Below are 12683 nucleotides of genomic sequence, written 5' to 3'. Positions count from 1 at the left end.
GATGAGAGAGACAAGGAAGAGGAAAAACTGTCCTATGTTTCCAGGTACTTTGACTCTTTCTTGGTGGAGTTGGGCTCCTTTGGATGTCTGGGTTTGATAGGATTAGCTTGTGCAACTGTTTTGTCTAAACTACCCTGGGGTAGTAATGTATGTACATCTATAATTTGTGTAGTCTAAGTGGCTTTGCCCTCATTTGGTGAGCTTGTTAACCAGTAGATGATTTTGTAAGGAGCTGTCCTCCAGCCAAAAGAGGATGTGGTTTTGAGGGGGGATGAAGGAGGATTTGGCAGTGTTTTTACAAAATGGTTTTATATCAGTGAAATGAAAACCATGCATGTGCAGCACACACAATATTGAGGAGGGCACTATAGGACAACAGTGCTGTCTCAAAACAGAAGAGGGCTGCTAGTCCATCAGACTTCTTTTTGAGATTGTAACCTTGGTGCCTTGACTACGCCTTTCCTGCTTACTTTTCTAAATTTATGAACAAAACTTCTTTGACACCTAAAAAACTTGCTCCAGGTTGCATAATGTTGTGGGATTGTTCTATCCATAGAGAAAATGGTTGGTCCTCCCGCTGCCTACAAGTTTCCTGTCCTGCCATGCTGTGTTGGCAGGGGCCCTCGTCTGGAGCAATCAGAAACTATTCTGCCTCTGGAGATGGAATGGTCCCCAGCGAGGGGAATGGTGGGGAGCAGAAATGCAGCTGGCACCGTACGATGTACAAAAATCTGTCAAGTTGATGGCAGGCATGTTTTCCAAGGTGTTGAAGTCTTCAGCTATTCTTAATAGCTCTTTGTACGGGTCTGAGGTTGTCGTAATGCAAATGGTGTCGCTGGCTAACCAGGAATGCACTATTTTTAAAACAAAAATGGTACCTTCCTCCCTGCAGTTTTGGATACTTGTGTTCTTCTTCGTAGTTCCCTGGGACCAGAGATGAGAGTTTGTGCTGGTGCCCTGCTCCCATATTCTTGTGGTGGGAAGATTTCTGTTGTATTTGTGAACATCTCGGGCTCCTAAACTCTAACCCGAACTCTAATTAACAGGCTCAGCATCTTCTGAATATTAAGCTAAATGAGAAGTTTAATTCCTTAAGGTACCAAATAATGCTTTGTTACTACAATGTGCTGAGCTCCTTCAGGCCAAAACCAAAAATAGGTCAAGTCCTCATTCTGGTGTAGCTGGCTCCATCTCTTGTTTGTTAAACGTGATGGAAAAACAAGTGACCTCCCTGTGTCTTCACAACCTGTTTTCCCTGCAGCTTCTAAGGCTTCTGACAGCACTGTCTTTATGAAGCAGGAATGAAGGGTACCTGTATCTTTTAAAGCCATTGATTTCATGCGTACCTTTGAGGAGTCTGCAGTGTCTGTGTGGCTGGTGTGTCACAGCCACGAGTTTTGCAGTGGAAGTGCTTTTATACATAAACATCGCTTTTGTTTTCGTGGCTGTGTGGTGTTATAGCACTGAATACCTATATTTTCTGCTTGTGAATGACCAGCAAAATTCCCTCTTATGTAGTTTCAGAATCTGTTCCTTGTGCTGATTTTTGGTTTTGGCTATCTGTTCAGAACAAAAGGTAGCAGATTGCTTTTTTTGGCGTAGCGGCCAATCAGATTTTGCAAAAACAGAGTTCATGCCGTGTTCAGAAATATGTCAGACCTGTTCCTGCTTGTGAAATGCCTTATAACCAGCCTGCCAGAAAATGTTCCCTCTGTGCTTTTGTGATTGCTATCCTCCCTGTTCCTGGCTAGGTTTCCATATTGGAAACACTTCTGATAAGTGTAGTTGTGTTAGCGACTTCTAGTAGTATGAGGAGATCCCCTTGGCTTGCCAGGTAGAAGATCATGGTGATGAAAAGCACTCAAGTTCAGAGCCAAGAAGTGGAGTGAGTATTACTAAGAGGCTACTCTTAAAATAATCTTGAATATTTTAGGGTATGGCTAGTGCGCAATAACCAGCTTGGTCTGCGATGAAGCAGTAATGCCCATGGGGGCAAGAGGGAGTCAATACCCAATACAGTGTGTTGTATTGATCTGGGCAGTGGAAGAAGGTGGTGTCATGAACTCCTGGCCACACTAGGAGATAATTGCTGCAAGTGTGGTGGTGAAGCTGCTGGGGGAGTGCCTTGTTGTAGCTGGAGACATCTCATACCACTCCTTGCACCAGTTTGGAGCTCATGGGAAGATGCAGCCATGGGTGGGTGGTGGCAGTACTGGGTGTGGATGGGGAAAGTGGGTGATAATTCAGGGTGTCCAAAGCTAAGCCAAAAATGTGCATTACTTCTTCTAAATCGTGTTTTGCTAGCTCTTTACAGACTGAATTCAGCGGCGAGAACTTTCCATCACCTTCTGACTGCAGGCAATATGGCAGAAGCTTTTAGAATTGCAGCACAAGCTTTAATCTCTTCTAAACAAATGCAGGAAGCTTGGGGAGTGAGGAACCTTGGGCTTCAGTTTGTTAACTTAAACTGGCAGCACCACGTCAACTGATGTATGAAATAGTGACCCAAAAGGTATTTTCAAGGGTGTTATAAAGCTTTGGGTCAGATTTGGCATATCTAGCACGATTTTAAGGTTTTCTTAATGAGCCTTTTGTTTCTAACGAAGGCTTAGTTTTAGTGTTAGTATCAGAAAATGAATACAGTAGGACTTCTTTCACCAGTGCTGAAAGCTAGTTTTATATTAATGCATTGATTCTTACTGGAATGTCTTCAGGGATACTTGGCTTAATGTTGGTTTTCCCCTTTCTGCAAACTTTTATTACTAACTAAATAAGAATGCTTAGTGCAGCTGTAGGCCAGAATAATTCTTCACAAGGCATTGCCAAAACATGGTTTAAACTTTGGCTTTGGATCTGGTAGGGGATCTGAAGAAAATGGGGCATCGCTTCCTGACAAAGCTTAAGGTATTTGAAGACCAAGTGAATCACTGCAATCTTGGTCTTGCTGATTGTGGCAGTTGGGAAGGGGGGATGGCAAATGAGAACTTCTTAAAGCAGTTATCTTCTAGTGTCTTTTCCTTTACTGAGTGGATTTGTTTAGCATTTGAAAACAACAACAAAGACCAGCAAAAGCAATAACCCACTCTGCTAGATGGTAGACAAACATTGGCTGAAACTGTTTCATGCAGTCTTAAAATAGTTCTTATTTCCCTCACAGCTAAAAACTGATGCTGGCTAGAAATGGATAACATGACTTTGTGACTTAAAATAAATGCCTCATCCGAAGGTAATTCATTTGCAGCACATTTAGAGTAAATGAAAACATGTACTGGGAATGCATAACAGGCTTAGAAAACAGTGATCTGATTCTGCTCCCACTGATGTCTGGCACAAAATCCTATTTACTTCAGTGGGTACAATATTTTAAAGATTTACAGCCTTATCCCAAATGTTGCAATGGATTTACCAACCACATACGTTTGATGGAGCAAGGGGTCTGTGGAGACGCTTAAAAAGATGACTGGGAAAAAAATCATGCTGTTTGGCAGGCTTGTAGAAAAAGACTGAGATTAGTGCTCAAGTTAACATGAGGGACATAAAATAAAACCCATTTCCCCTCACTAGCCCTTCGAAGGGTGGCAACACACCCATACTGGCTGAGGACTAACATATCAGCAGCTTCAGCTGAAAGCAAGAGAGGGGTTCATGGTTCATCTTGGGGAAGAACAGAGGGGGCAAAACTCCATTTAAGACACAAAGACCAATCCCAAGACCAAAAAGACCAAAACCCAAGACCAATCCCCAGATGTAATGCACAGTCCCAAAATCTCGTTGGTCTGGGTCATACTTTTCCCTACTACCATCCATCTGAAGAATCATCTCTGATTTTTGAGTGTTTGTTCTTGCCTGTCCGCACTTTGGCTGTTATGCAAGTGTGAGAAGATGACAAATGCTGCTTCTTCAGATGTAGCAGGTAAGGGAAATGCTTTCCTTTTCATGCACAGTTTGCAGGACTGATGCACTGGGCCTTGGCAGAAGAAAGTTAAGATAAGCTTATCCCACAGGAAACCTTTGGGGCTGTACAGATCTTTCTAAGTGTGCAAGCAGTTCAGGAAGGTGCAGGAAGAAGAATGAATCTGCAGATTTGCTTGGCTGGGAGTCTTCAGCTTCTAGCTGTGGTGAGGAGTGATAGACCTCACACTGAGGGGCATGGGAGATATCCTAGTGAAGGGAATAACCTCACCCCAGCAGAGGCTCTGGAAACAAAAATAACCATTCTGTGCTGAGCCAGGTTGCTCAGAGTAAACTCTAATGTGTTAGGGAATGGTAGCAGAGAAGTGCTTCTCCTGGAAAAATCTTCTCTATAGGGCTGTAGAGTCTGGGTGGAGGGAAGGGACCATCCTATGGTGCCCGCAGCGCAGGGGCTCCAGGCAAGCAGCAGGTCTTACAGGGTTTAGGATCAGATTAAGCTAAGTCTTGGAAGGAGGTGGGAATTTAAATAGAAATTTAAAAGAAAAAAAAAGTTGGTGTGGTCTGTTACACTAGGGACAGATAGCAGAGGGCTGGGGCTGGTGTTTGCGGACTTGTAGGAGGTCTGGAAGGAAACGCATCCAATCTGCTAGGGGAAAAAGAGTTGGGCTAGTCTAAGATGTTAGTTACTGGTGTGCAGGAGTTGCTTAGCTTCATCCAGCAGTGAGGACTAACTTACATCTATGTATTAGATTACTATCTTCAATCATGATTTAAATGAGCAAGTAGGAAATCTGATTTAAGCTGACTTATTTCATTTTACATCAGTACTTCAGTTACCTTTCTGAAAGCCTTAGTGTAGCCTGTAGCACCACAGCTACCTTTTGTTCACATAGTGAATCTTTGTTTAAACAAATATTCAGGTTAGTTTGCTTTTGTTAATATATTTGCTATATTTTCTGTGTGTTTTTTTAAATGAATGGTGCTTTTCTTATTTGCTTGATTAATTTTTTAGACTGATGAAAATTAGAACTTCATTTGGATGGAAATTGGAATCCAATTAATGAACAAAAATGGCATTTAAAATTGTTTTCATTAGTTAAACGTGCTGGATATGGATGAAAAATGCTTATTAAGTCTGTTTTTGTTTAAAGCATGCTGATTTTTGTAGAAACAAAGCAAGTATTAGCAGCTGTTTATGAACCAAATTAATTGTTTCTGGTCAGCATGCTCTTCAAGAATCTGTTTCTTAGAACTGAGAAATCTCAGTTTCCGGAGTTGTTCTTTTTTTATTCTAAGAAGTGAAATTCTCCATCTGAGCAAACCTTCTGGCAGAGTCTGTGTGCCCCGCCTATCTGAGACAAAATCTCTCTCAGGTGTGCACAGGCTTCCTGCCCCACCACCCAGAAGTATGCAGGTCAAACCGAACGTAAGCTATTCGATCAACAGCTGAGCTTCCATCAGGTAGCAGGAACGAGCAAAACAAAGACAATCCCCCCATGCTTGTTTTATATTATTTGTACCTATTTACAGGTAGGAAACAACTAGTACTGAGCCCATCTAACAAATATTGCTGGGGCAAAAGAGCTCTTCTGTGCACCACAGACCTCAAAGGCACTTAGAAGTTAAGGTGGACATACGGGCCATATATGTCTTGGAGAGCTTAGATTCATACTTTTAAAGTTGTTTTTCTACGTTTTTATGTGAAGTCAGTTCCCAGGGCTGGTCTTGAACAAACTATTTTGTTATGTGGGTGGAAAATGAAGTTAACTGGGAAACATAGAGTACAAAGAACTCTCCACATGCAGGAGACCTTACTGGTGTCAAAAACTAGTTGATGAGTACTACTGACAATTTCATGATTAATGAACTTCACAACTTCAATAGTGCATGCTACTTTAATCTTTAAACTGAAAAACATTTAGGTTTATAACCATACAGTTAAGGCCTTTCAAATTAAAAAAGATGAAGACCTATCATAAGCTGACTATCTTTAAGAAGTTTTTAAATTCTGGAAAAAAAATGATTCATCCTTCTCTAAGGAGGCTGTAAACCTGGCGAAATGATAGGTTCACTAATATTTACAGCGAATTTATCTTACAGTGCTACAGCTCCTGTTAAAGCACAACAAACACGACCTGATAAAGCATCTTTCTCCCTACCCCAATAGCTTGGAAATGGTCTTTTTAGTAGCACGCTTCTTTCAGAAAGAAAACTGTAAGATGAACTGCGGGGTGTTCTCCAGAGTCCAAATGGATGATTATTCTCCAAAACATATGCATTTTAGTCCTTAAATTTTAACTATACATTTAAGGAAGCTGCTTTTGGCCTTGTTATGGGAGTGAATGTGAAGCTCAGATTGCACACATTTGGAAATGAGTTTCCTAAATTTAGTGCCTCTAACATATGTTTAAGATCTAGGAATCTATTTCTGATATAACTCATGCTAGAAGTTCCTGGAAAGCTACATGACTTATGTGGCATGGCATGGAGAAGATTAAATTATAGTTGACTTTTTTCCCCTCCTAAGCTCACCAGAAGCATCTGTGAGATTGATGGGTGGTGCAGTCATTGCATTATGTTTTGATGTGTTTCTTTTGGAAGACAGTCTTCCAGTAAATATAAAATTATTTTTAAATTATTGTGGGTAAGGATGTGAACAGACTATCATAACTCCAAGTTCAATTTATTTGCTCTTGAAGTCTTTGCTATACTTGATTTCTGCCAGAAGAAAAAAAGAAGACCTGTCTTTTTTGATGTTCCTGCTTTAAAACAAATCAAACAGTATTTCTTTTGAGTGGTTAAAAATTGGTGTGGGTGAGGAAATGGACATAATTTCTCTAAATCCTATATTATACTGGAGATGAATTTGGTTACACGTGTCAATGTACTTCTGCAAACAAGAATATGAAAAATGACGATATGCAATCAGCTCAGTATGGACAAATTCTCCTCCCTTCCCTTATAAACATATATCTTTATTACACCAAAATGGAGTTGTAACGTTAAGGAACCTCACTCACAATGCATAAATAAATATCAGCAAGTCAAAATTATAAGGATGGATGGGGAGAGAGAACTGCAGTGAGCTGGCTGTAGGGTTGGGAAGGCACGTGTATGTCTTCTGTCTTTCATTGCCTTTGTTGCCCATGTTTCATGTTTAAGGGTGAGGCAGCAGAAAGGAATTCCAGTGGTGAATTGAACCTAGCCAAGAGAGCGGCTGGAAATCAAGCTTTGGGAAGAAGAGGGGAAAACGCTGCTGCAGGCAGATGGGCAACAGAGGGAAGGCAGGAAATATCTGCAAACAAAAGTAATGAAGTTTGCTTCGTTTGTATAGGGGAGAGATGTCTGGAGGTGGATCGAGGTACAAGCTGTGCAACTTCTTGACAACCAGCTCAAGCCGCACGTTTGATCTGTAGCAGCGTTGTATGAGTTAGCTTAAAGTGTAGCTGGAAGAGGGGGGGGCTGGATCTGCACGTGGGGAAGAAAAATTTGGCAGAGGACTCCTGCACACTCCTGGTGTGGGGATAACTGAAGGTAGTGGTCACTGCAGAGAGCAACTAAGCTCTCTGTTAAGCTGTCTGGGCTTGGCTGGAAAGAGTCATTGCGCCTACACCCAGCGCAGGTAGTGTGGGTCCTTGCAACAGAACTGGAACAAACAAATGTCTCACCAATTTGTATCCCTTCAGAAACTTTTCCAAAGTGATGACATCAGCCAAGCATCCACGGTAGTGTTTCCAAATTACTGGAAATCTTGCTGGATTCACGATGAAGATGTAAAAGGATTTACTCTGAGTACACTCACAGGATGTTGGTAGTAATAAGAGGAGAAAATGAGTAATCTGCTGGAAAGCGGTTTAACATCTATACCGAAATGACTGCTATCTTTCATTACAAATACGTAGTTTCAGGGCGTAGTTTTTGAGATCACTTTAAACCTTTCTCTAGGCAGATTAAAAGGGCTGCTCCACCTTTTCCCATGCCCCGACCTAGTTACTCTTGCGTCCTCCCTTGCTCCAGGACTGCCATTTGTGTGGCTCTGTGGTTATTCAGGTCAGGGAGCCTCCGCCGGCACCACAAATCAGCCGGAGCCGCAATCCTGCTGGCCCCAAATCGCGGGGAGGAGTGGGGAGGCTGGCTGTGGAGGGCTGGATCCTGTGTCCAGGCAAAACGTGGGCTGAGATCAGTGCGAGCTGCCTGTGAATGCTGCTGTCTCGTACGTGTGGAAACACGGGGTGAGTTGTGTAACGGTTGCAATCACCTAAAGCGACTGGCAGAGTGCGTTTCTATGCTAAATATCCTATTTTGGGGTTTCTTCACCTGGTCTGTGGAGCTGTGCCTGGAATTTTTTCCCCTGAGGTTATGGTTGACTTGTGTTTACCGAAAGAAAGCGGTAAAACTTGGAAACAAGCATTTCATTCTGATTTGTTTACGGTTAACGCGCTGGGACTTTGCTTCCCCTTGAAAGAAGTTCCTGAGACACTTAAATTAAAGTAGCGATAGGTGGTGGTGGTTGTTGGATTACAGCAAAACTAGCGGCTTTTTGTGCTGTGTTGCATATAGGGTGTCTATTTCTTAAAGTATTGCAGCAAAGGCTGCTTTGGTGAGGCTCTGCACGTGGGCCTGTCTCCTTACCACGAACCACAGGAGAGCAGAGCGAGCAGGGTTGGTCCCCGTGGTCTGCTGGCGGGCGCTGGGGCTGGGCTGTGGGGCAGGCACCGAGGGTGGAGGTGTGAAGGTGAAGGTCTTTCCCTCGAAGACCCCTGCAGGAAGAGGGCTCGCTGGCCCTCCTGCAAGGATGAAGGCGCAACAAATTCAGAAACTGCATGTGAGGGCGACTCAGAGAAAGGTATTTTTTTTTTCCAATAGAGGTCTTAAATGCCTTCTAGTTCACAGAAAGGGCTTGTGTGAAGTGCTTTTGAGAAGTAATCCTGACGTAAGTGGATGGATTAATGGTACTGCAGTGTAGTGGGTACTCGGAGGTGCTCCGCTAGCCCGAGACAAGCTCTTCAGAAGCTGCTTCTGAGGCTGGTAAAATAGTTACGGTTTAGCGTGGCATATGTAGCCCTGCGGTCTGATCATTGCTATGCAGCATGTAAAGAGGAGCTCGAGTGTTAGATTGTGTTCTCCAGCTGGGGCGTCTGCTTGAAAGCCATAGAAAACCGCGGTGGTGCCTGGTCTCCAGTGGGCGCAGCGCTCGGGCCCTCTCACTCGTACAAACGCCTCATCTCGCCTTTAATTTACTGGCCTGCTTCGGGCCCGCCGCCAGGACCCCGGCTGTTGCATAATATTACACAGGAGGAACCACTGGCAATTTTCACGCTGGCTATCATTCCAGATTACTCCCACACAAAGGAAATTGTAGCATGTATGTAAGTCTGAGGCTTTTTGTGCAGCCCTCAGCACAATCTAAAATTAAAAAAAAAAAAAAAAAGCTAGGAAAACTAGAAAGAGTTTGGCTGCTCTGACTGTAGCCCGTTCACTTGTGGCAGCCTCATCTGCAGAGTCTTGCATGTGGAAACGCATCAAGACAGTGACAGGTAAGAACGAATGCCTCGTGAAGAAGCAACAACTCGATGGTTTTTAGAAGAACTTCTAGGCATGAAAATTGCAATTATTTTATAAAAGATGGAAGAATCCTCTTTTGGCTCAAACTGTTCTTTCATGTTCTGTGAATTCAATGATTTCCAGAAAAAAGGCAGACCCTTAATATTCAGACTTCAGAGGGCATCATAAGATCGCTCCCTCATTTCCATGCATGCTTGTTCCGTACCAGTTTTCCTGTCTGATTCATAATGTTCAAAAACATTCACTGCATATTTCCTTTTTCCCCACAGCAACAGCCCGAGTCTGAGACTGTTCATCTGTTCATCCCAGCCTTGGCAGTTGGAGCTATTATTGGCAAGCAGGGACAGCACATCAAACAACTTTCTCGTTTTGCAGGCGCATCTATTAAGGTATTATTACACTGACTAACTTTGTCTATTCCCCACGACACTTCCAGCAAGTTTGTACAAGCCATGTTTTTGTGAATGTCCTCCCCCACTCTGTGCTTAGAATGTGATGTGATAAATGGTACATTTGTTTATAAATCATCTTTTAATCTTCCTTGAGACAAGATAATTAGAAGCATGTTTTCAAACGTCTCCTGAGGTGTGAAATATAAGCTGCAAAGAAAGCTACTTTGGTGGTCTCGATTTCTTAGAAACAGACTTAAGTCTTAATGATGTGGTGCTTAAAGGCTTTCTTCTTGCTTTCGGTAAAGTGAAAATTGGTGAGGTAAACTCCCCTCCTAAAAACAACTGCACAGGTGACGTCTCCTGCTGCTGTGACCACTCTCACTTGGCTCTGGATGGACCGGGCAGGGCTGTCAGCCTCTGGTGGCTCCATGGTGAAGCACTTGTGTGTTAAAACCTCTGCTTTAGCCTGAGCTCCTGGCTCAGCTTGCATTTCAGCAGCGCAATTACCTTGGCGCCCTGCTTTTTAACATCGGCCTGCTTGTGTGTCAGCCACCTCAGTGGGGAGGAGAACAAGACGGTTTGCGGAGGCTGACATCGTGGAAGCATAAGTTTGAATTTGAACCAGTTTGCTGAAATCCTTGATTCCTCTGTCTGTAGGGGTTAGTAACAGCGGCAGTTGTAGGGGAGTTGTAGGAAGGCCTTGGGTTTCTGCTAGTAATACCATTGTAACTACAGGTAGCTTTTCTAGGTGCTGGAGCTTTTTTTCTTGAAAAATGGCCAGTTTTGCTATTCTGTGCTGCAAAGATAACGTCTTGGCCTAAGCTATTCAGTGTTCTACAGTGCCGTTTGTAGCTTTATCTGCTGTTAGATTGAAGTTTTCCTGCACAAATTGAACAAGCGTCTTCTCCTTTTTGCTCAGGAGACGTGGCCTCTTCAGTGAGCGCTATGGAGCAGGGATCTGCTGGAGTTCAGGGGCAGGAGTTGGCTATGCTGAGTTAAGCTTGGTGAAGCCAGTGAGGCTTGGCTTCTCCTGGAAGGTGTTCATCTAAGTGTGCAGGGCAAAATGTTTAAGGAACCCCAGAGTTGATATTAAGCAGTACACTAAATATCTGTTATACTGCCTGGGCGGTTTACGTTAGAAGAGCACTAATAGTCATGTTTTTAGTGGGGAAGATGGAATGGAAGGAAGTGCAAGGTGTTGGTGGTTCTTCATGGAATCTGTCTTGCACGGAGGTGTGATGTATCACAACGTGGATTTCTTCCCTCCCTCTCCCTCTCTGGTTTGTATCTAAAGATGAAGTGGTACATGGAAGGGTACTGCCAGGTGAGGAGAAATGCAGAATAACCTGGACATCTGAGAGCCAGTCCAAACTAGTTCGTTAGTTGGTTCTTGGAAGACAGTTTAATGGAAAGGGAGTTCCCTGCATTTCTCACACATCTGGCTAACGGTGGCCTCAGGCTGCTTTTACTAGCTGGCACCCCATCTACCCAACGTGCTTAATGTACCTGCATTAGTTGAAATTAAGCTTGTTAAAGCTCTGGTCTTTTGTTCCTTCAATAAACAGTAAGGTGAGGAAGATTTTTGTGGAAGTAGGATCAAGCCTTAAAAGAACTGTATGGATACAGGATATGCTTGCTAAATCCGGAAGTTGCGGGCTTCGTTTAAGACCATCAATTAGAATAAAAGCACAATTTCAACTGTGATCTGACCAAACAACATGGAGCAGCACTCTTGTTTTTGTGGGAAAACAAGTGTCAAATGTGACAGCTAGTACAAACTGACTTGAAACTTCTAAACTTCCTTTGTGCTGACCGCCTGCCCTTTATCGTATCTTCTGAGCAAAATAATAAATCATGAAGCCAGGAATCTGTGCTTTTAGTGAAGAGCTTGAGGGAGTGCTGCTGGAGTAACTTTTAACTTTCCAAACGAGTAATCGTGGTTTATGGAGGAAGTAAGGCTGTGTGTGCACGATGCTCTGAGCTTGTTTTGAGTGGTGCTGGAGATAGTTACATATGAAAACATTTTACATCCGCATGCATTTTCTTCGTGCTTGTGCTGAGCTTTGTAGATCTGATGAAACTAGTTAGCCACAAAATAAGACGAAATAAACTGCAGATGCACAGGGGCTCTGTGTAAGGCTGTGGCCAGCCCAGTGCTTCAGAGGCGCACGCGGCTGCTGATGGCCTTGGGTTGTGTTCCTGTGCCAGGGGCTGCTGCTTGGTGGCGCAGGCTTGGCATGGGCCTTGTGTAGACAGAATTATTTAGAGCCAGGCAGAGGTTCTCCACCTCACAGCGGAGTGCTGGGACCTGTTGGGAACACTGGCATCTTCTTGCTTATAAAATAATTCCCTCAGTTCCCCTTCCTGTCTTTGAAGGAGCTGGGATGGGCGCTGCTGATTTTGGGTGTATGAAGGTGTCTGGTTGTAACTCAGCATATGGAAGACTCCCCCCAAGTTAGGAATGTAAAAGTGTTCTCTCAGAAGTTAAAAACTTACCACTTGAATAATAATTGTACGTATATAGCTTCTCCTCCCAAAAGCAGACGGAATTAACACTGAAGGCTCTTAGATTGTTCCTTCAGACTTGGAAATGCTCCAGTCGGTAGGTACGTGCTTCTCTCATAGCCCTCGGCAAGGTGTTGCTCCAGCTGTGGAGAACAGGCCATCCCAAGAGGAGAGCAAAGCAAGAAATGTCCCAGAATGCTTAAATATGCATAAGATGCAAAGATATAATGAAGACTTGATGGAAAACTTTTTTCCTAAAATTTCAATGAAGAAGCAGACTTTCAGTAAGAAAAAATGAGTTAACTGAAA

The 12683-nt window shown here is 43.3% G+C and overlaps 1 protein-coding gene across 2 annotated transcripts in view; it reads left to right on the top strand.

Annotated features, from left to right (window-relative positions):
- Positions 1–12683, top strand: part of IGF2BP3 (insulin like growth factor 2 mRNA binding protein 3) — a 111052-nt gene that overhangs the window by 88659 nt on the left and 9710 nt on the right. For both annotated transcript variants that reach the window (XM_066991829.1, XM_066991830.1), the window contains exon 12: positions 9747–9866. In XM_066991829.1, the coding sequence (XP_066847930.1) occupies positions 9747–9866 (120 nt within the window). The remainder of the gene's footprint in view (positions 1–9746; positions 9867–12683) is intronic.

The sequence above is a fragment of the Anser cygnoides genome, chromosome 2 (assembly GCF_040182565.1).
Source record: "Anser cygnoides isolate HZ-2024a breed goose chromosome 2, Taihu_goose_T2T_genome, whole genome shotgun sequence".
NCBI lineage: Eukaryota > Metazoa > Chordata > Aves > Anseriformes > Anatidae > Anser > Anser cygnoides.
This window is presented reverse-complemented; position numbering and strand designations above follow the sequence as displayed.